This window comes from Amblyomma mixtum, chromosome 4 (genome assembly GCF_055824585.1).
Source record: "Amblyomma mixtum isolate Tamu chromosome 4, ASM5582458v1, whole genome shotgun sequence".
In the NCBI taxonomy this organism is placed as follows: domain Eukaryota; kingdom Metazoa; phylum Arthropoda; class Arachnida; order Ixodida; family Ixodidae; genus Amblyomma; species Amblyomma mixtum.
Window position 1 is genome coordinate 51,070,524 of NC_143015.1, and position 22,262 is coordinate 51,092,785.

The window sequence follows — 22,262 nt, forward strand, 5'->3', positions numbered from 1 at the left end:
CGACAACAGTCGTGTACGGGTCCTGTATGAGCACCAGCGGCTACCTGGCATACTGCTTGGAGACGCCGGTTACGCATGTGTCTCCTACCTGATGACACCGCTAGCCAATCCAGGAGCCCCTGGGAGCCCAGAGGCCAGGTGCGTATACATTGTTATTGAAATAATAACACGAGATGTCCCACACAGAAAAAATATTGGACCCAATTGTCAAATTAATGGGCTTTTAAGAGATGTGATAATGCTTAAAAGTGGTTGTGTTTGTCATGCAGGTATCAGGCAGCTCATATCAGGACACGGAACATGTGGAACGTGCATTTGGAACATGGAAGAGGCGTTTCCCATGCCTAGACATGCGCCTGCAGCATCTGCCTGCGAATTCCATCACCATCATCACAGCCTGCTCTGTTTTACACAATCTGGCAGGCATGTACAAGGACCCATGTCCGCCTCCTTTGCCGTCAACGTCAAATGGGGCACAGCGCCAAAGGCAACAAGAGATGCCCCAACCACAACCAATGGACTCTATTAGCGGAAACCAAGCACGCAGGCGCCTTATTGTGAGATGCTTTAATTAGTTTAAAGCATCTCACAAAAAGGCGCTGCTTTCCCTTAATGGGAAGTAGCAGGTCCGGCTTCAGCCGACTTCTCAACATCTTCCGCACATTACAGATGGATCTCTCCAGTGTAGTTATTTAATACTATTATTATTTCATATTCATCATCATCATCAGCCTGACTACGCCCACTGCAGGGCAAAGGCCTCTTCATGTCTCTCTAATTAACCCTGTCCTTTGTCAGTTGCGGCCACTGTATCCCCGCAGACTTCTTAATCTCATCCACCCACCTAACTTTCTGCCGCCCCCTGCTACGCCTGCCTTCGCTTGAAATCCACTCCGTTACCCTTAAGGACCAGCAGTTACCTTGCCTTCGCATTACATGCCCTGCCCAGTCCTATTTCTTCCTCTTGATTTCAACTGGGATGTCATTAACCCGCGTTTGCTCCCTCACCAACTCCGCCTTCTTCCGACCTCTTAACGTTCCACCTATCATTTTTCTTTCCATAGCTCGCTGCGTTGTCCTTAACTGAAGCTGAACCCTCTTTGTTAGGCAGAGAAAACCTTGTAGATGCACCTTTCCACATTGAAATGGCTGCACAGTTGCTTCATAAGCACCAGCTAAAAATTTTAAGAGAATGCATCCACAAAACCTGTCAGTGCTCCGCTTCATGTCCCAAAACAGGACCTCAGATATAAGTGTCACAGTGCAGTTCAAACAAGCAAAAAATGACAGCATTTCTGGAATGCAATAGTTACATGAGAGCTTATCTGTGAAATGGAAAATAATTTATTAAAGGAACAGAGACAAACACAAACTGGCCTGGCACTTGCGGCAAAAGCAGATCACAATAGATCACACGTCCTATACATTTAGGCAATAATGTATGAAAAACGTTATCACAGACACTCTTGTAAATAATTCACTAATGAGTTATTCAGACAGGGCACTTCAGGCAAGGCTGCCAGGAACTCATCCAAACAAGGGTTACAAGAGGGCAACAAAACATTATCACTACTACAATGCATTCCCTGAAATAATTCCTGGAAGTGGTATCTCACACAGATACACGACTAAAAAATCAGCAGAGAACATTTACTGCACTGCATTCAGTGTGGAAGCGTGGATTTGCGGTACATAGAAAGCGACAATGAGTGGGGATTGCCACAGGACGGAGCTGACGAAAATCGCACCACTTTCTGTGGGATTCATCGTTAGAATCTATGAAGCGTGATAACATTGTCTGGCCTGTAAGTACTGGTGGCCTTAGTCCATCTATATGTACAGCAGAAAGTTTCTGGTTTCATGTTTTTCGTGCGACTAAAAACACCCAATACTGCATGCATTCTTGCAAGTCAATTTAATTTAGTTCATGTTTTACTGGACCTCATTGTCTTTTCTCTTTGTGATCGCTTGTGTTTATGGGGCATCACGCCTGAGCTGTGTCTGGCTGTCAGTTTCCTAACTGTTCGTTCTTCCCCTGAGCACCTGTTTTCAGTGGTGAGGAAACGGTTGAACAAGGGTTTAATTTTTGTGCTCTCTCCTCTGGCCTAGTATTGCTGTGTGTATTTTGGTTTATGTGGACACAACAGACAACAGTATGTAAAATGCCATTCTCGTCGTGTACAAAGGCATTTTTCTATCAGCTACATAGCGGGATATTGCCAATTAAAGCATGATCAGAAAAAAAGGCCTTTTTGTATCCTAAGTAAACTGCCACTTTTGTGATGCTCCTGAAACAATTCAGCATTGTTTCATAGGGCGCAAAGATGCAATATTCTTTTTGGGATGTCTTACAACAGGCATTGAAAAATAAAATTTAATTTAACACTGCATTCTGTATGATATCTGATTGCACTGCCATTTGTTGATGAACCCTGACTGGATGACACGCAGCCTCTGGAAAAGGTGCACGACAGACCAAAAATGCCAATCTGTTTCTACAAAAGACCACTTTGGCGGTGATTGTTCATCTAAATGAATTGTGTGCTCATCAGACTGAGTTGGAACCAGAGCGGCAACCACTCCTAGTGCTGTGCTCGTCATTGGCCTTTTTATAGTGCATCGTAGCGTGCGTGGTTTTTTATCGTGCTTGGTTGTTTAGGTGTGTCTTATTATGCAGTCTGTTGCATTGCAATTGTTTCCTCCATTGTCTGTATTTAGTTCACGTACATAGAGCATTGCTGCACTGTAATAAATACTATGCTAAAAAATACCCCTGTGGTATTGTGCAGTGGCCCTTAAAGCTGATCTGTTCATGCCGCTGCAGGTTTGACTAACAGACGTGGGCATTGGTGTAATTTCTCTTTACTAGGATCTGAACCTCCAGACAACTGATTTAATTATGCAGATTTAATTATGCAGAATAAAAAAGCATAATTAAATCTGGGCCAGCAATGAATGCACAAGTGTATACTCCACGAGATTCCTGTGAACACATTTAGAAACACAAAACTGCTCATGACAAAAAGTGCTAATAGCTGACGGAAACACAAGCACTTAAGGCGGCGGTACCACGCTAGCGGCGGTCAGCAGCCATTTTTCGTCATGTTTGTGTGAGCGGTGTGGCTCATCCGTTTGCGCTAGAGAAATGATATTGAGCGCATTGTAAAGATAATTGTATCTTCTTTGCGATGGTATGTGTCGCTAAAAGCTATTCACGTTAGTATGATAGCAGTGAGCAAAAGAGCGAGGGGCATAAAACGATATTTTTGCTCGACTTGCCTGCGTTGGATTTGCTGGTTACGAAAACTACTGCTCCGAAAAGAAAACTGCTTCTGCAGCTTTTAGATTAAGTGTGACTCAAGGACCTCACAGGCATTTTATTGAGTTATATTGGGTAGTTATTTAGAACTGGTGCCATAAAAAAGTGTGAAATTTAAAAGAATGGCGCATTAATAACTCCTAGTCCAGTTCATAAATCACAAACATATTTAGCAGGATTGTAGATAGTACCCATGTTGTTAATTCTTGAAAATTTCATTGAGCTACATGTCATAATTTTTTAGTTTTCATTGTTCAAAGTTGGTCGTAACCTAGAAACTGCGCTCTTTTGATCTAAGTTTTAGAAGCAAGTAAACGTCGTATAGGGAACAAATTTTGCACGCGAAATATTTAGGAAATATTCAAGGATCTGCTCAAGGCCGAATTTCGCTATTACAAACAGAACGGTATTACTGCGCCATTCAATTGCGCTATTTTTTGGTGCGCCGTAACCTCCGCAAAATACATCCAGCGCGAAAGATCACTGTTATATTCCAGGCTTTTTTGACAGGAACTGAAGTCGCTGGTCTTAAACTACCAGTGATGTAAATTTGGGTATGATAAACGGCTCATGTTAGCTCGCACTCGCCCCGTTTGTTGGTCGACGGGGCTGCTGCATTTGAATCTCGCGGGCGTTTTGACTCAACAATGGAGTTCCGCCGGTCAACGACAGTGGCGCTGTCAAACATTTTGAATCAAGACGTACGAGACAGTAACTATTGGGGTTTACTGAAACGTGTGCGCAGCGCCTCCCATGTGTGTGTGACGCCCGCAACTCTCGCCCCGGTACGGACGGCTGACTACGCTGAAGCCTGTCCTGCCTTTCGGTCGCTTCTTCGGCTGCTCCGCAGGCTGTCATCGGCGTATCGTGCTGTTTTGCTTGTTGGTGTTTTTTTTTTACTGTGCTTCTGTATTTATGTGCAGCGCCGTTTTTTATCACGTTATCTTGCCAGTTTTTTGTGTGTAAAAGTGTCAAATGGGGAATCGGCGGCGATACCTTCAAAGCAAAAGGTCGACGATCACAAAGCGTCGTACGCGCATGGCTGATGTCAGGGCCAAACGCAGGTGAGCCATTCGGACCGCAATTTTGTTATTAGTATGTGCATTGAAGTCCCAACTGTACCTGTGTCGCGTGCGTGAGCTACCTCGTAGTGTGTGTTATCGAGTGCGGTTTTTCATGAACGCGTGTGCAAGATTACCAGTGTCACGGCACTGTGACATTTCGTAAGGCGAGAGCAGAAATCTGCTGCATAATTCTTTGTTCCTTAGCTGGGGTCCTGTAGAAGTGGCTCTAAATTGGAGAGTTGAGGGGCTTGTGTTTAGAAATAAGCGATGAGTTTTAAAAGTCACAGAGGGCATTGAGGGATATTTTATGTATATGACGACTCTCGTCCTGAGCATGCGCACGTCGCGGGTTGGATCCCAGATGTGGCAGATGGAATTTTTTTCTTCACTCCGCTCTGAAGTAAGTCTATAAACTGTTGGCATTTCTAAAAAAGTATACTACAGCTTATACAGGGCGATAAAATCACCTGCTGATTCTGCATTGCGCAAAACATTTCGCGTTTGCGTTTTGCATTCCTCCTGATTTCGTTAGGAGCTCGCAGTGCAGTGCGTGGAAGCGGCAGTTTACGTTGTGGGGGGATGGACACCTTTCTATGCGAGTGGCATTTGGCAGCTTATGTGTAGATTATGATGAGGGAGGGGCAAAGCGTGATAAAAAATCGTACAAGCGCACTGCGAGCCGTAGCTACTGCAGATACCTTAGTACCGGTGATAAACTAGTTCTTAGCACTTGAAATTTTTTGCTGAGGAGGTTCAATTTTCTTCATTCATGCACCTAGCTCGCGCCTATGATGCTGATTATCTTCTAGTTTCGTGCTATGAGGCCGGTGCTTTCAAAGAAATATAATTGTGCTCGTGAAATTCACTGCATAACTCTGGCTAGAGAAACGCACTAGTCAGTGCATGCTTCTGTTTCGTATTCACTGCAAGTAAATTTTTCTTCTCCTACTTCGCTGCAAGAATAAATTGTGAAGTACAATTTAGGGATGTCGAAGAAGCCCCACTGCTCATTTTTTATTGTCTGTAGTGTTGAAAAAGGGGCCAGAGAGCAAAACTTGTGATGAAAGTGATGGATGTTCAAGTGCCCCAGATGAAAACTGTGCTCTGTGCACTATCCAGTGTACTTCCTTTGACACAGTGAGAACCATGCCAACCATGTTATCAAGACGTCGGTCTGCCTTGAGTGTATGTTGTTTGTGGTTCTAGAAAACAGGAAGTGTTAGCAGTGTAATGAGTGACAGGGACTCGTCAGGCAAAAGTGAATTGCCTTTTGTCCTGTCCCTCACACCAAACTTGTCTGAATAAAGACTTCAATCATTCAAATCAAACCAATCAAATTAGGATTCTGTATCAAAAGCCTGAAGCAAACTTCAAACAGCCCACTCTTGGCAGTCACGGTATAAAGTTATCACCAGGCTGCACTAATGTAGTCTTGCGATCCTGTGCAGGCATGTGAAGTACCTAGGCTATCGGGCAAAAACATCATTTCCATTCCACAATGCAGGATTACAAAATAAAAATCAAGATTATTAGATATGGTGTACTATAACTGTTCTTGTTGAAACATTTACTGAAGGAAAATAAAAGACAATGAAAAGCATGTAATCTGCTCTTAGTAGTTCATGTTTCACATTACGCATTGTGGTTGTATTACATAATATGCTTTTAGTATTGCCAGTTGTACCGCATTTTAGCGCACAATCATGTCTTCAACATGACTGAAATTATAAAACAATGGAAATGAAAACTGAAATATAGCTATTTCTTGGAGGTTGCGTGCACTAGTATAGCACACAGCAAGGACTTGTGTGAAGCAGCTTCACTGCACATCTGCTGCAGTATTTCTGATAAACAGCCAGACATGCTTATTCTGCAGTCGATGAGACTGCACACTTCTGAGCATGAGCAACCATTTATGGTTTTATTGCTTCATCATGATGCAACCAAATTGCTACCATTGTCTGTTGGATACATCACAATTTCGTATGGAGAGCATTGTCTGCTGTATTTTGAAGCTTTATTTTACAATGATGGACTTATTTACAATGATTCTGTTCTTAAGAGTATATTCATTTCACCACATATTTCAGGCAGAAAGAAACCCTGCCAGAAAGCAGCAGAGGTGCAGAAATGTCCACTCCCCCACATGTGGAACCCAGTATGGGCCTTACAGATGCTGGAGGACCTGACTATTGGAATGGTCTGGGACTCGGCGGTGACGAACCCTTACCAGACCTTTCCTTTGAAAGAGTCACAGATGCAGTGGAGACGCCACAGCCTAAGGCTATTTCGGGGAGGAGGGTGGTGTCACTGACACACTTCATAGCTGCCATACGGCATCTTGACACTCATAGTTGCCCTCAGTCGAAAGAGGGCCACTTTGTATTTCAAAAGGAGCGAAAAATAGGGCTGTGGTCTGAGCTGATCTTTCAATGCAGTGGCTGTAATGAGGTCAGAAAGGTCACCACAGACCCGGTTCCGGAACCGGCATCCCTCGGAAACAGCCTTGAGCTTGGCGTCAATGATGCTGCTGTCTGGGCATTTATGAGTATAGGGTGTGGCCATTCTCACCTGGAGGAGGTGATGTCAGTTATGCAGGTCCCAGTCATGAGCAAAGGAGCATTTATGCGCCGGGAGGACTGTGTTGGAAAGGTAGGACGGTGTACCTACCATTGCAATATTTTTCTTGTATTTCAGAGTATTGGTTTTGGCACCTGCTCTCGTGTATTTGCATGATTTGCAAGCACCAACATATGGGGATTGGCCACGTCAAGGGGCAAAACATGCTTAGTATGGTCATAATGGCGAAGCATGAAGCGCAAAAAAAGACAGGGACATATTATGCTTAGTATTCTGTGCACACTTGGCTAGGTAGCTTTGCGTGTCTTACTAACTGTCCACTTATCTTGCAAAAGGTGCAAATGTAGTTTGTGTGTTTTCTCACTGGCAGTGTTCTTGGAAACTAATACCAGGCAGCAGTGTAGTAATTGTGGCTTTTTTTCAAATAGCAACAAAGAAAACTAAGCCTGAACTTGTGGAGAGGATTGGAAAATGTTAAACCCAAGCTTGTGTGCCACGCTAGCAGGAAGCACAACAAGAACACTATTCATTTTTCGGTCTTTTGTGCACTGTTATTTCATGTTTTACCTCATAACTGTGAGTACATAGGTGTCCACAGACATGACTGTGACATCACGGTGTGCATAAAGTTTAAGCACCTATGCAGCGGCATATTGCGAGTGACAAGGCAAAACTGCACACACCGTCATTGTCCACAGGGACAACACACACGGATTGGTCTTTGTGGAAGTCCACCACATGCAAAATGGGTGGTCAGGAAGCTCAGGGCTTGCAGCTATGCATCACGCCCTCCCTTTTCAGCCTCTCTCATTGTCCTTATCTTTTGCACTTCAAAAGCATGAAGAACCAACCAGCATGCTCTCATACCCACGTTTGTGTGTTGTGATTCGTTGTGGGTGGTAATTTCTGTACTCATGTGGAACAACCATTATGTTTTTCAGCATTGGAAGCATGTGCTCATAGAGCATATGCTCAAAGCTGGCCAAGAGGAGCGAAGGTTGGCGGCTGAAGCAGGGGAGTTCTGTGAGGACCAGAGCACTCCACACATCACGGTGGTGGTTGACGGCGGCTGGTCACACAGAAGCCATGGCCACAGGTATTCAGCAAATTCTGGAGTTGCGGTAATCATTGGAGCACGCACGCAGAAGCTGCTTTACCTGGGTGTGAGGAACAAACTGTGCAGTACCTGTGAGTACTACACAAGAGAACAGAAGCAGGTGAAAGAGCATGCGTGCTACAAAAACTGGAGTGCAAGCTCTGGTGCTATGGAGGCTGACATTATTGTGGAAGGGTTCAAAATGAGTACAGAGATGCATGGCCTGGAATACCGTACCTTCATAGGGGATGGTGATTCATCTGTCTACCATCAAATCAGCACGAAGGTAGACTACGGTCGTTTCATAAAGAAGAGCGAGTGTGCCAATCATGCAGTCAAATGTTATACCACTCGCCTCTACGGTGTTGTGAAAGAATGCAAAGGGAGTGCCAGCATCCTAAGTGGCCCTAGAATAAAACGCATCAAAAATGGTGCCCGCAAAGCAATCAGCCACTATGCCCGCACCCTGCGGGAGTTTCAGGGCTCCTCAGAGGAGAGGCAAGAGCTGATAAAGCGCAGCGCACAAGATCTGACTGCTGATCTCTTGAATGGGCCAAGTCATGTATTTGGCTGCCATGAGAAATGCAAAATGTATTTTTGTGATGGAACGAAGAGTGAAAATTCCTGGGGTGCATTCCTCAAATGCTGAAAGTCAAGATAATGACTGCAGCAAATATTATTGCTGACAAGGCTGCCCGCCTGGTGACAGGGGATACAAGCAACCTTGCAGAGAACTACATGTCTCTTGCTGCCAAGTTTTCAGGTGGCAAACAGATCAACCGGTGCCAAAAAGGCTCTTATGAGCATCGGTGCCAAGGTGCTGGACTGAGTTTTCAGCTTGGACCTCAGTGGCATGCCATAGCTGCTAAAGCTGCAACTAACAAGAGTCCAGCACCTGTCCTGAAAAAGTATGTAGCAAAAAAAAATGACGAACGAGTGCATAAAAGGCTGCAGAGGAAACGGCTCTTTGATGACTGTGGTCAGCAGAAGCCTAGACACAAAGATCCTATGGCCTGCGAATCTTTTCGTCACTATGGGCCTAACTGTGAACAGCCAGATATGCCACCTGAACAGTTCTCTGAAAAGACTAGAGAAATGCTTCAGTGTTTGCAAGTTGATCGCAAGCAGCAGGAGGAAATTGAAAACGCAACACGAGGTCAGGCTGATAATCCAGCCTGGCATGCTGAGAGGCAGCATCGCCTTACAGCATCATACTTCCATTCCGTTTGTACACGGAAGGACTCTACTCCATGTGACGTACTTGTCAAAAGCCTTGTGCACAGAAAGAGCTTCACTACAGCAGCCCTGGAACATGGAAGGCACCATGAGAAAGAAGCCTTGAGCTTGTATGAAACTTTGAAGCAAAATGAGGTGCAGCAGTGCGGGCTTTTTGTAGATATAGAGCATGGTTTTTTGGCTGCTTCACCTGATGGTCTGGTTGGTACTGATGGTATTGTGGAGGTCAAATGTCCGTACACAACAAAAGACCAGGACCCACTGGAAGCTGCTCGAAAGATCTGTGCGAAAACAGATAGCAGTACTGCTCCTACGCTTCCGCAGTCTCACCAATACTTTTATCAAATTCAGGGCCAGCTTCACATTACTGGGAGGTCGTACTGTGACTTTGTTGTGTACACCACAAAAGGAATTCATGTGCAGCAGCTGCTGCGAGATGATGAGTTCTGGAGGAACAAAATGGAGCAAAGTCTTATTCGATTCTACAGAGACTGCATTCTTCCAGAAATTATTGACCCCCGAACTACCCGCTCAATGGAAATCCGCCGACCAGAATGGAATAGGCTTGCCATAGAGAAAAGCCAACTAAAAAAAACAGCTTCTTCCAAACGGAAGAAAGAAGCGTGTGCCCAAAAGGAGTGAACTATGTATGTTTGAAGCAGAAAAGCAATGCCACTGTCTGAAAACAATCATGTCACTTCCCGTACGAGTAGTCAGTTCAACCAGCGAGAACTGTGTAACCACTACGATGACTATAAGTATGCACCTCTTTCTCATGGCACATCCTGCTTGACAAACAGTAGTCGGTTCAACCAGCCAGAACTGTGTCACCACTACAATGACTGTCAGAAGCACCTCTGTCTCGTGGCTATCCTCCTTGACAATCAGTAGTCGGTTCAACCAGCGAGAACTGTGTAACCACTACAATGACTGTCAGAAGCACCTCTATCTCATGGCACATCCCCCTTGACAATCAGTACCGTGTTTTGTGGTGTATAAGTCGTATCCCCCTTCAGATGGCTGTTTATCCAAAAAACGTACATAAGCCGCACCGGTGTACAAGACGCACCTGTCCACTGGGGTCGTTGAGGATCACCTGTAAAAAAATTGCGCCGACAATTGTGGCAGCTCATATACAATCTAAAAACTAGATAGGACTTTTAAAAATGTTTATTGAGATACATACGGAAGGCACGCAAAGGCGCAGTCAAAAGTAAATAAAATGCACAAATGGAAAACTGCATCCATCATACCCTTATTTTGCGCGTCTGGCGCTCGTCATCGTCGGCTAAAATGTGTGCACGTTATGTTAGTGACACGGCATAATAGCAGCAGTGTATGGCCAAACCCTGAAGTTTGTCTGGTGTCACCATGCATGCGCTCCCTACTGGCTATACCAGAGGCCATGCACGGTATTTGCTGACTCCTATCTAACTGGGCGAACCAATCTTTATACACACCACAGCTAGCACCGGAAAAAATCATCGTACTGCATTATGAAAATGGCGTGCACTCATTTTAGCTGCCGCCGCCGACTGCCGGATGCACAAGATAACAGTATGTTGGAGACAGTTATCCGCTCGCTCAAGAGACAGCGCGCACCGATATTTTCAAATCTCAAAATTGTAAGTTGCTGGGTTAAACATAACAAAGTGACATGGACTATAAGGGACGCGGTAGTGGTCGGCTCAGTTAGGCATCGCGCAGCACATCCATACCAGCACACAAGCACCTTTTCGGGAGCAGCTGGTGCGACCCGCATTTATTCCGTTTATAAGTCGCACCGACGAAAATTTCAGAAAGAAATGCGACCTGTACACCTGAAAATACAGTAGTCTGTCAAACAGCCCGAACTGTGCAACTACTATAATGACTGTCAGAATGCACCTCCATCTCATGGCACATTCCCTTGACAATCAGTAGTCGGTTCAACCAGCAAGAACTGCGTAACCACTATGATGACTGTCAGGACGCACCTCTGTCTCATGGCACATCCTGCTTCACAATCAGTAGTCGGTTCAACCAGCGAGAACTGCGTAACCACTACGATGACTCTCAGGACACACCTCTGTCTCATAGCACATCCTGCTTGACAATCAGTAGTCGGTTCAACCAGCGAGAACTGTGTAACCACTACTATGACTGTCAGGACGCACCTCTGTCTCATGGCACATCCTGCTTGACAATCAGTAGTCGGTTCAACCAGAGAGAACTGTGTAACCACTACAATGACTCTCAGGACGCACCTCTGTCTCATGACACATCCTGCTTGACAATCAGTAGTCGGTTCAACCAGCGAGAACTGTGTAACCACTACTATGACTGTCAGGACGCACCTCTGTCTCATGGCACATCCTGCTTGACAATCAGTAGTCGGTTCAACCAGAGAGAACTGTGTAACCACTACAATGACTGTCAGGACGCACCTCTGTCTCATGGCACATCCTGCTTCACAGTCAGTAGTCGGTTCAACCAGGGAGAACTGTGTAACCACTACTATGACTGTCAGGACACACCTCTTTCTCACAGCACATCCTGCTTGACAATCAGTAGTCGGTTCAACCAGCGAGAACTGTGTAACCACTACGATGACTGTCAGAAACACCTCTATCTCATGGGTTGTCCTGTGTGATTAGCTCATGGTTGAGCAACTATGAACTATAAGTTATTGTAACCTATGTTGATATCTTTCTTGTGTTCCCATCACCAGCCAGGTCACATCCAGTGGAGGACCACAGCCAGTTGTGACCTCTATTCCTGTCCTGTTCAAATCACGGGGAGCCTAATTTTTATACGCACCACATCTAGCGCTGGAAAAAATGCTGGTACTGTATTTTGAAAATGGCATGCAACATGTCTGCACTCCCTGAAGACTTGCCGCTGCAGACCATCAGACCTCGCCTAGTCGTTTGCTCTTTTGCAACAATATAGTTTTTCTTTCCGCCCTCCTGTTATGACCTCGTAGGTGAGTATATGTGAGGTAAAATCATTATAGAGGGTATTTTTGCTATAAACTTATCACTTGTTTCATACAAATGCTTGAAAGCTACACAGCCCTCCTTGAGTTGGGTGTTTTCCTTAGCTGAAAAGGCGCTGAAGCACATTTGTGGATGAATGCACTCTAAATATGCTTGTAATTGATTTTCAAATGTAACCGTTGAGATCCCTGCATATGAAACATGAAACTGTGTTTTCATTTCTTTCCGCTTTATATTTTCAAAAATGTGGGGCTTTTATATGTCCGTTGCAACGGCACTGTTGAGTTGTTTCTTTTTCCCCAAGTATAGCTTAGTTGGACATGCTGTACTTCTTATGCCTGCTCCTTTCTTCTGTTCTATAGCTGCGTATTTTCTTTTGCTACTAGCCCGCTTGTGGCGTTCACTTTCCTTGGAAGCACAGTATCAATATACACTTTCAAGGGATATTCAACCTCACAGCTCACATTTTTCTGCTTGTGTGTAATGGATACAGCCTTCTGCTGGTAAGCTTTTTCTTCGTGAACTGCTGGTGACATCAAAACAAGCAGTGTATCATTGTTCCAGCAGCTTTGTATCACCCTGTATGGCGTAAGCAGAATATGTTTCTATCGTGCTCAGCAGGCTTTTATCCTAACTTATCTGCTCTCATTGTTACAGTGGCAGCAAATTACTTAGATGTATGTAAGGACTTTTCAGTCCACATGCTATGTTTATGCACATATTTTCTTTCCTTTTCCGTTACTGCCCTCACATTTTTGTATGACGAGAGGTAAGCATATGTGTTTGTGTGTTACTGAAACACTAAGTCAATGGAAAGTAACTGCAATGGTTGAGCAGTAAAGAGCAAGCTAATACCCACTTTTGAGCACTGACATTTCCTGTCACTTCCTGAAAATAGACTCACATATGACATTGGTATGGACTTGTTTGCTTGCAGGCTGCCACCATGATGTGTGGGGGAGTTGTGCAAGGCATCTGAACGTGCTTAGCAGATGTTGCAATAAAATGGTCCTGTTTTTATAAGGAACATGTGTTTGTCTTTTGAAAATGCACATCAATGGAAGTGAATGAAGCCTTCTGCTTCTGCCTCTACCAGTGGCGAAGTGCATGTGTGGACAGTGTGATTTCACTAGCATTGTAGTGGCAAAGCATGCCCCCAAAATTATATGTCAATCACACACTGCAAGAAAAAAAGAATGCACGGATAACATTCTTGAAAGGTATATGGGAGCATAGCTGGTGATATGCATGCGCGCAATGCAGCAAAAACAATGCCAGCATCTCTTGCCATTGTTTGCACTGCATGAAATACCAGTACTTTCCCTCAGCGGTGTGCACACCACGGATACCGAAATCGTTAGAAATGCAATCAGTTGTCAGTCTCGGCTACAGGGTATTATGATTCAAAACTAGCTCTTGTAAATGGCGGTTTCCGGAAGAGCTGCTCCACAATAGTACAGCGACATTTGCTGCGCATGGCGCTGCACGAATGCGCGTGTAGTGTCTAGATAGGAGTAGGTGAGTTGCATAAATATGGAAGTCTTCTATGGTGGGCTTGCTGCTCGCACCGCTGGCACTTGCCACGTGCCAGCGCAAGTGCCAATCTGCTCGCGGGTGCTCAAAAGCGGTGGTGTCCCTCATTGTTAGTCATGGCTGGAATTCCGCTCCGGTCAAGAATGGAGAAAATTGTGCTGCGGGCGTGCGGGGCAGCTTGGTGTATGCGAGTGAGAGGGGAGCTTGCGGAGCGGGCGAGCGTAGTGTATGTGTGTGTGAGAGAGAGAGAGCGCGGTCGCCCTCTCCCGAAGTGCGCGCCTCACGTGTCAGGTCGCCGGCAACTTTCGCGGTCCTTCCCACTGGCTGTATCGCCTCGCGTAATGGAAATACAAGCAGGTGGGAAGGTTTTCCCTCTCTCTCTACCCTTTGTTTTCCCCTTCACTGTCATCTCGCTTTCCATTTCCATCCCCCAGCTCAGGTGCTTCTAGACATGATAGCAGATGCCGGCGCTGGCAAGAATCCTTTTACCTTCTTTTTCATTTACAATAAAAGCCACTTACTACTACTACTCAGGATAGTTCCGTGAACACGAGGGGCCGAGAGCTTCTGGTGAAATTTATTGGAAACCGGTATGAAGTCCTTTGGCTGGGTGGTCTGTGGATGACATTGGTGAAAACATTTTGTCTAAGAGCTATTTTTCAGCAGATTTCGAAGCCCTCTCAGCAACACCATCAAGGACTTCAGGATAATTCAGCAAGGTTATGTGGGAAGCAGGTTTTACATCGCGAATTGTTTTTTGACCTGGTTTACAAAGCGGGGAACATAATATGACGTTAGTGTCGATCCGTATTCACAAATTAGAAGAAAGACCATAAATATTTTCAAAATGGTGCTCGTCTACCTGATAAACATTTACGACCAGATTTTCATTACCGTGGTTATGAAAAAACCCTAATTGGAAGGGTCCGGAACTCTACATTTTACCAGATCTGACGAACGCTTCAGCCTCTTGCCCAGGACGGTTCCTCATGCTTGTTTACAAAAAAGCATACCGCAGCAGCATGCTTGCATTGTCTTCGCATTCCGGCCTTGAAATAGCATTTGCCACAGCGGTTGCTTTTGTGTGCATGGTGTTGAAGACGAGGTTCGGGGTCGCGGCTCGACGGATCCACGGTCTGCACGACGCCCGTTCCCACCTCCAGGCCAAGGACAGGAGTGCCGCAGAGCGACGGAGTTAGAAGGTGGCAAAAGAAGGCTGAGTTTATTTACATAATTACATGAGTGAAGATCGGAAAGTAGTGCTCTTCGACGGCATTCGTTGCGAGTTTTATACCATCTTTCTTCCCTAGCTTCGCTAGGATGATGACGTCAACTCCAGGGCAGGTGAGGCCAGAAACTCACTCGCGCGCACACACTTCCACTCCCGCACCTGTGGACACGTCACGCGTTGAGCCGGGGAGAAAAGGAGGCCCTCGAGGTAAAGTTGAGGTGAAGTTCTCGGACGCGACGAATGTTCCCCCGGGCTGTTGACACCTGTCCGTCAGAAGACATCCGTCACGAAGGGTCGGAATGCGAGACCGTCAAAAGGGCGGAAGTGGGCCTTTGTCCTTTGGGGACGTTCTTGAAGATTGCGGAAGTCCCCCGCCAGCCCGCCGCGGTGCTCGGTACGCAGAACAATCATCGAGACGACGGCCCTTGACATTCGCAACGGTTACTGCGAAAAGGGAGAGGTAACGTCCACGTGCTGATGTCCCCACGCACGTGGGCCGACTCCGGAGAATTGGGCGCTTTTGTGTCCATTGGGCCTGCACGGAGACGTAGCAAAGGAGGCTGCCCTAGCCTCGTGCCGAATCCGGAACGACTTGAGGCGACCAGATTTTCATTAGCGTGGTTATGAAAAAACCCTAATTGGAAGGGTCCGGAACTCTACATTTTACCAGATCTGACGAACGCTTCAGCCTCTTGCCCAGGACGGTTCCTCATGCTTGTTTACAAAAAAGCATACCGCAGCAGCATGCTTGCATTGTCTTCGCATTCCGGCCTTGAAATAGCATTTGCCACAGCGGTTGCTTTTGTGTGCATGGTCATGAAACGTGAAAAAAATCTGCCATCATTTACACACACATCTATTTTCCTCAATATTTCATGACATTCTAAGATATTGGGAGTAGGCATTGCTCTGGCTGAATGTAACTTCTAAGTCAAAATGTTTGCTTGCACATGAATGAGCACATATAGCGATGGCTCTGCAAATAAAGTGTTCCCGCATGCGCGGCAATCTCTTCAGCTTCGCATATCTGTTTAGAGGCACTTTATGCTCGCATAAAGATTGTGTTTATTATTATTAGCGCAAAACGTAACAAAACCCCATTGTATTGGCCTCGAATTTCAAGTTGATTCACTTAGGACACACACTTTCTGTCACTTCCCCATGGAGGTAGTTTTCATTGACAATCTGCTCCACTGAGTGCACGTGATCAATTAGCAATTTTCGCTCCTTCAAGTTGACAGAAAAAAAAAAATGTTTTCACTATTTTCTGGGACACACATCTTAGGCTCTACATTTTTCTCACCTGAAAAAGAAAAAAAACGCGACTGCGCATACAGATTTGCTGGCAGGCCAACACGTGCAAAGAAAACTGGCTTCCTTCAAGACACACGTCATCAACGCACGTGCTTCTGGTCCGAAGGGCAAAACATGCGCCGTACCGAGAAGGCTCACACTGGGAGAAGAAGGCTGCCAGGCGTTTCGAATCAGGGAACAAAGCTGGTGGGGGAGTGCTCGGCACCTGAAAAACCGGTTCAGAACCGAAATTCGACGATTTTGCCCATCGGGGCACACCTTTTTGACGTCACACTGTTTACATCAGGGAGAGGTCTATTATGAGGCACCGGCCGGATTCACCATGGCGCCTGGAGCGCGCTCCTGCCACCCGGCCTAAGTCATTCAGCGCAAGCGTTTCCCCTCTTCTATCCTGTGAGGGCCGGCGAGGCGTCTCTAATCGGGGTAAAAAGGCGGCGAAGGAGCCCTCGGGACCAACAACACCGGCTCAGAACCAAAAGTTGTCACTTCTGCCAACCGGGCCACAACTTTTTGACGTCACGCTGTTTACAATAGGGAGGGGGTTTCACAGTTCTGCGAAGCTGATGTTTTGCGAAGGCGATTGACATGCGGCCGTTCCAATCCAAGGTTCTTCTGCAGCCAAGGCCAGGCTAGAAAGAGGAGACAGACCTGTGTGCCTCTGCTGCGGGGAGTGGGTACAACTTGTCAGGGCGCACCCGCCCTGGGCGCAGTGGGGTTTGTAATAAAAATCTTTAGCGCGGCACCCAACCCTTGCTCTCACCGTCGTGGTAAAGCGGTGCGTTGCGCGTTTCTTTCCAGGAACGACGCTTGCTCCGTCAACAACTGCGGGGGGTGGGGGGAACGTACACTGCCAGTAGCCTTTATGCGCTCGCAATTACATGCGTGGTCCTGACAGTCAACAGACTCGAGCGACAAGACGCGGTCAGGTTCGCCAGCGTAGCCTTGTAAAGTGCACCGGGGAAGGCGTGTCCACAGATGACTCACCCCTTTCATTTCTGCCTATTGAAGCCAGCACTGCCCGTTACTGCTCTGGAGACCACCTGCACCCACAATTATAAATGCTTTTTGGCAAAAAGAGGTGCTATTTGGAAATGATGATAGTGACGATGGGTGTTGCAGGTAGTGACGATCGGTGCTGCAGCACATTGTGAAAATTAGTTTGTTTTCGCAAATACTTGCAAAATATGTCATAGCAGATGTAATTGCTTTCGCGTCTGATCGCATGCTGTTATCTAAGAAAGCATCACGAGCCTGAGATTAGCAATATCTCTGCTACACGGGCGTTTCAAATACCTTCCAACCGAGTGTCATTCGAGTCGGATGTCGCCTTGTGCAGCTGCACGAACTATTCAATGGCATTTGGCTGACATACTATCAAGTCAATGGAGCTCCGCGAAGGCATTCGAGATTTTGGAATCCCTTCGAGTCACGAACACGGCCCGCACTGACGTCGCCATCCCTTCGCTCCGCCAATAACACAGGGCGACTGCACACCAGTACTCCTTTTTACAGCGCTGTATGCAAACAGCTATGTTTGTTCGCGTGAGGTAAAACGAGAGCTACGCTTTTGTTTTATTAATCCTATTTGTGTACTTGTTGTTCCTTTGCTTGTTTATGCAGCGCGACAACTTTGTAGAAACCGCCGATGTGATCGCGCGCCTCGGAAACATTCGGTGGCCGGATTGCTGACATCGCGTAGGACCGACGCTTCTAATTGTCCCTGCTTTCTCCGATGTGATATTCAATTTTGAATCGCTTTATCCTGAAGTACGTTCGATGGCGAAATAAAACGTCCTTATTCCTAATCCACAAGCGACGCCGGTGACTGCTGCATGTTGCCCAAGAGCGCGGCAGTCTGGGTCCGACCAGAGCTTTCCTTTCATTGTATGTGCATCCTGCACTGTGAAAATAGTCGATATTAGGTCACCGTTGTGAAAACTTCATTTGTTGGCCATTTGCATTCCCCAAAACGTGAATTCGCGTTCGACGGTTGCGGAAATTGCACACACGAAACCTGCGGAATCGTTAGACCTATCGCGGAAAGGGGTCGTCGTCACTAGCAGAGCGAGAGTAGCTGTATTCAGGTATGTACATTATATTTAGTTGCTCATTACCAAAAAAAAGTTCGCACTAAGAACCAGAATAAAAAATAAAACTTTATTTACAGCGGAGCACGGCTGCTGAGACTACACACTCGCCTTGCCGGACCAAGTGTAGTGTGTTCGCCAAACTCACTGCTGGGCAAATGCGTTTTGGTACGAGGCTTTTGTCGCAAGCTTTCTGGCACGGGGTTTTTGACACACGAGGTTTATGTAGTATGGGACATACATTGCAAGGGCGTTTGTCACGCAGCTCTAACAAGGCAGAGCTTTGGAAACGGGTGTTCTGCACTCGAATCAATCATGCTGTATCAGCAGGAGATATGTTACAATTTCCAATTAGCGGCTTGGAAGACGTCCTTTTAGTGCGAGTGTAAAGCGTGTCATAAGCATGATGGAGATGCGCGATTGTTGTCAGTGCACCACCTAGTACCTGCTCCCAGTATAGGCCACGCCGCCACATTGAAGGCGCTTTAGCTCTGCAGGGTACGTAACCGGCGTTTGGATTCTTGCAGATTCACTAAGAAGGTTTTTGTATGATGTTGTATCATCCTCCTTTATAAACAACGCAGCCAGCCCTGCCTGAAACAGGAAAGCAGAAGTACAGTCGTGATTAGCATTAGATTAGCACCAGTGACGTTTTTATCTCGCAACGACAAAAGCAGCGCACGTGTTCACATAATCGTAACAGGATGCAGAGAACCGTGTAGGTCATTTCGAAAAACCTGACATTTATTCTTTATCGTAAGCGTCGCTCACAACGTTTCCCCAACGGAATGTACAAGCTGTGCAGCGCTCGCGTCATGTGCAGCGAGGTAGCTTAGTTTGCGGCTTTTCCTCTACTACAGTTGTGGAATTGCATGAAAATTGGTTACTGTTTCTGCAAACGCTTTCGGCAACCTTCGCAGCTGCAGGACAACCAGCTCTGTCAAAGTGTGCTGCATGCCCATGCACAATGCGTGGACATCCAGCCTCCGACATAATCGTCAGATATTCCAGGAGGCGAGGACCCGGTGCAGCTCTGCCGGCTTTACTGAGTCGGACAGGTAGCGAATACTTGGGACGAAAGATGGTTACCATGTTGAGTCGAGGAAGCGATACCCAGAAAACGTGTGAGGTCAGAAAAATTGCTACGCGTTCACATAACGAATAGGATGGCAGAATGGACCATTGTACGGAAAAAGAAAATGAACTGAAAGGGACAGGGGACGCTGGAGGAATGAACAGCAAGGAGTAGGTGGTGTAATGCCCTGTCTGATGCGTGGTATACTGAAACCCCCAAGTAAGGCAGCGAAGCACCCATGTACGTTTTTCTTTTTTGCGGTGCGTGGTCAGAGGGGCTCAGCATGGTTGCAAATTTTTGCAAGCCTGCAGACCTAGTTATCAGTGCAGCGATTCGTTATGATTGTACAATACCCAACATAATAAGTATGAGCCAATGAAGTTAGCTTTTATACCCGGCGTCAAACGTTTTGTGAAGCCTATATTCGAGTAAACAAGCCACGTGTTGATACGAAAAATTGAAGATGGCATCACGCCTGCCTGCAGGCATGTGCTATTTGTTGATCTTGCATCTACGTTAGCGCACACAGCAGCTTACCCACTTTCCCCGCTTTTCGGTTACTGAAGTTTTCCTTTACAAAAGCACTGGCTTCCCTGCGCGACGCCCATTGCAGTGCATGGTCACTTTAGATAATGGGACATTTTGCACCCTGCAAAACTGCAAGATGAATGGAACATTTGCGGAAATCTGTAAGTGAGCTTTCGGAAAGGCTTGTTTTAGAAGGTCTCGTTCCTGGAAGACACTCTCGCATTCTTTGTGGAAACGAACAGAGCCATGCTTCCGGTGATGAAAAACCTTTGAAATGTCGCCATGTGACTTCGCGAGTACTCCTAGGGAGCTGTCGAGAAAGTACAGGGTCGTCCACTCTTAGTTAGAAGGCCGCACTCTTCAGAGGGCCACCGCGTGCGACACAGTCGCTCACCACAGCAAAGTGGCGCAGAAGAAGGTTTTTTTTTTTAAATAAACCACTACCACCACCCTCCAAAGAGGACGGCCACGCGCTAGCGCATTCTAAGTAAGAGTGGACGACCTTCTGTAGCAAGGCAGCAGGGGCTAGGCAGGAAATGAAAAGAAACTTGTCCACTTTCGGGTCTGAAAAAAATTTGCAGGTGTCGAGCGATCCTCCGCGGCCTTTATCCCCGAGAGACGCCTCGCAGCCTTTCCTTTCCTGGTAAGAGCCTTCTTGGTACAGCGCCAGTTTTGTCCACGAGACGGGAAACACCTGCGCTGATGACGTAAGCTGAGAGAGGTCGCCGGGTGCACCCATCAGTATAAATTACGGGCCAGCAGCGTAGCAACCGCATTGCGACCCGTCGTCCCGTCACAAGGATCCTCGATCATCAGCAGTAAGTATTGCTTTTTCCATATACTCGCGGCATAACTGGGGATTCCCTAAAAGTAATTTTTTTTCTTTTTGATTCAGATGTTTCAAAACCAACCTGCGAAAATTTACGAGCATCAGCTCATTGGGGACAGCATGCTCCTGCGGTTGGCGGAGCGTGCTTCTGGACTTCCGCGAAGCCAGATCGGTAAGTTTGGCCGTAGAAGCAAATATGGTTCATTTTCTGAAACTGCAGTGCCTAACTGCTCGTAAATTTCGCCGCGCAGAAAGTCCTACCCTAATGCCGGGAGGGACTGCGGCAACTCTGCTCGGGAGACTACGCAGGGTGGCTCACGTGGAGCCCATGGTCGCCGTCCTGGTTGGCACCAACGACCTTACCAGGGTACGCTTGTTTACGGCATCGGCATTATGCGTGCAAACTCATTTCCCTGTTTTTTTTTTCTTGCAGGCGCGTACCATGGTCGACGCAAGGCAGCTCGTGGCCACCCTGCGGGAGATTGTGGAGTGGCTGCGCGGGCGCTGTGCCGTGGTTGTTTTGCTCACGCTACCACCCGTCGCCCGTGCAGCCCACAACAGCACCCACTGGCGCATTTTGAAAGTAGTCAACACGTGGATTACTCAACAGAACCACGGTAAGTTAGTTCGTAACGTAGTCTATAAAATATAATGATTGCTTTCATTTCTACGCAGACAATGTGGTGCCAGTGCAGATAGACCGCCTGTTCATACTGCGGAAAAATCGCGTGAAATACTGTTTTTATGAAAGGTAAGTAAATATGTCAACATTTTCCGCTCAAAATAACGACTGTTATTTCTTTTAGGAGGATAGGAGTGGCCAGGCGGCAGGATTGCGTCCACTGGAGCGCGTCGGGCATGGACGCAGTCCTGGAGCTTCTGGCGGAAGTGATCGCCTAACGCGAACTGCACAGAATGGCCTTCTCCCAAAGGACGGTAGGCAGCAAGTAGTGAGCTACTTCGAAGACGACGACCTATGGCTTCTTCATGGTGGTAAAAAAGACGGATTTGTGGTGATGACCACCCAAACCTACAACAAAGGGCCGCCTTTTTGTTTTAGGTTGGGGCTGTCATCTCCACGAATCGTCTTGTTTATCACCATAAAAAAGTCATAGTTCGTCGTCTTCGAAGTAGCTTACAACTACTCCCTGCCTACCGTCCTTTTGGGAGAAAGCCAGTCTATGACAGCCCCAAACTATAAAACAAAAAGGAGCTAGTGCGCTCCATATCCTTACACAGACCTATCGTTGTGGTGTTCACTCTGCAGGCTTGTCTGCTCACCTGAACGAAGTTTTTCTGTAGCGCGGATTCGTTGTGATGACAGCCCCAACCTCCAAAAAAAAAGGGGTCCCTATAGGCCTCCTATAGGGAGGCCTTTTTGTTGGTGGTTGG

At 46.6% G+C, this 22,262-nt stretch overlaps 3 protein-coding genes across 3 annotated transcripts; all 3 read left to right on the forward strand.

Moving 5' to 3' along the window:
* The first annotated feature begins 4,028 nt into the window (after positions 1-4,028).
* LOC149346476 (uncharacterized) lies at positions 4,029-8,304 on the forward strand. Its single transcript, XM_089586455.1, is given in 4 exon segments — positions 4,029-4,383; positions 6,474-7,035; positions 7,905-8,245; positions 8,247-8,304. Coding segments are annotated over 4 exon segments (1,050 nt in total). The 5' UTR covers positions 4,029-4,294.
* Positions 8,244-12,459, forward strand: LOC149346477 (uncharacterized). The gene has a single exon (XM_089586454.1). It carries the CDS (start codon positions 8,702-8,704, stop codon positions 9,935-9,937), a length of 1,236 nt encoding a protein of 411 aa, XP_089442580.1. The 5' UTR covers positions 8,244-8,701; the 3' UTR covers positions 9,938-12,459.
* Positions 12,460-16,109: 3,650 nt separating this feature from the next.
* On the forward strand, positions 16,110-21,827 carry LOC149346478 (uncharacterized). The gene is made up of 7 exons (XM_089586456.1): positions 16,110-18,606; positions 20,623-20,859; positions 20,937-21,042; positions 21,122-21,237; positions 21,304-21,487; positions 21,546-21,621; positions 21,677-21,827. The coding sequence occupies exons 3-7, from the start codon at positions 20,937-20,939 to the stop codon at positions 21,768-21,770; spliced, it is 576 nt and encodes a 191-aa protein (XP_089442582.1). The 5' UTR covers positions 16,110-18,606; positions 20,623-20,859; the 3' UTR covers positions 21,771-21,827.
* The last annotated feature ends 435 nt before the right edge of the window (positions 21,828-22,262 follow it).

Excerpts from the sequence above, each read along its gene's own strand:
- LOC149346477 (XM_089586454.1), top strand. The coding sequence starts at position 8,702 with ATGCTGAAAGTCAAGATAATGACTGCAGCAAATATTATTGCTGACAAG.
- LOC149346478 (XM_089586456.1), top strand. The coding sequence starts at position 20,937 with ATGTTTCAAAACCAACCTGCGAAAATTTACGAGCATCAGCTCATTGGG. Across the intron at positions 21,238-21,303 it reads GCACCAACGACCTTACCAGG|GCGCGTACCATGGTCGACGC; the intron begins GTACGCTTGTTT and ends TTTTTCTTGCAG. Across the intron at positions 21,622-21,676 it reads AAATACTGTTTTTATGAAAG|GAGGATAGGAGTGGCCAGGC; the intron begins GTAAGTAAATAT and ends TATTTCTTTTAG.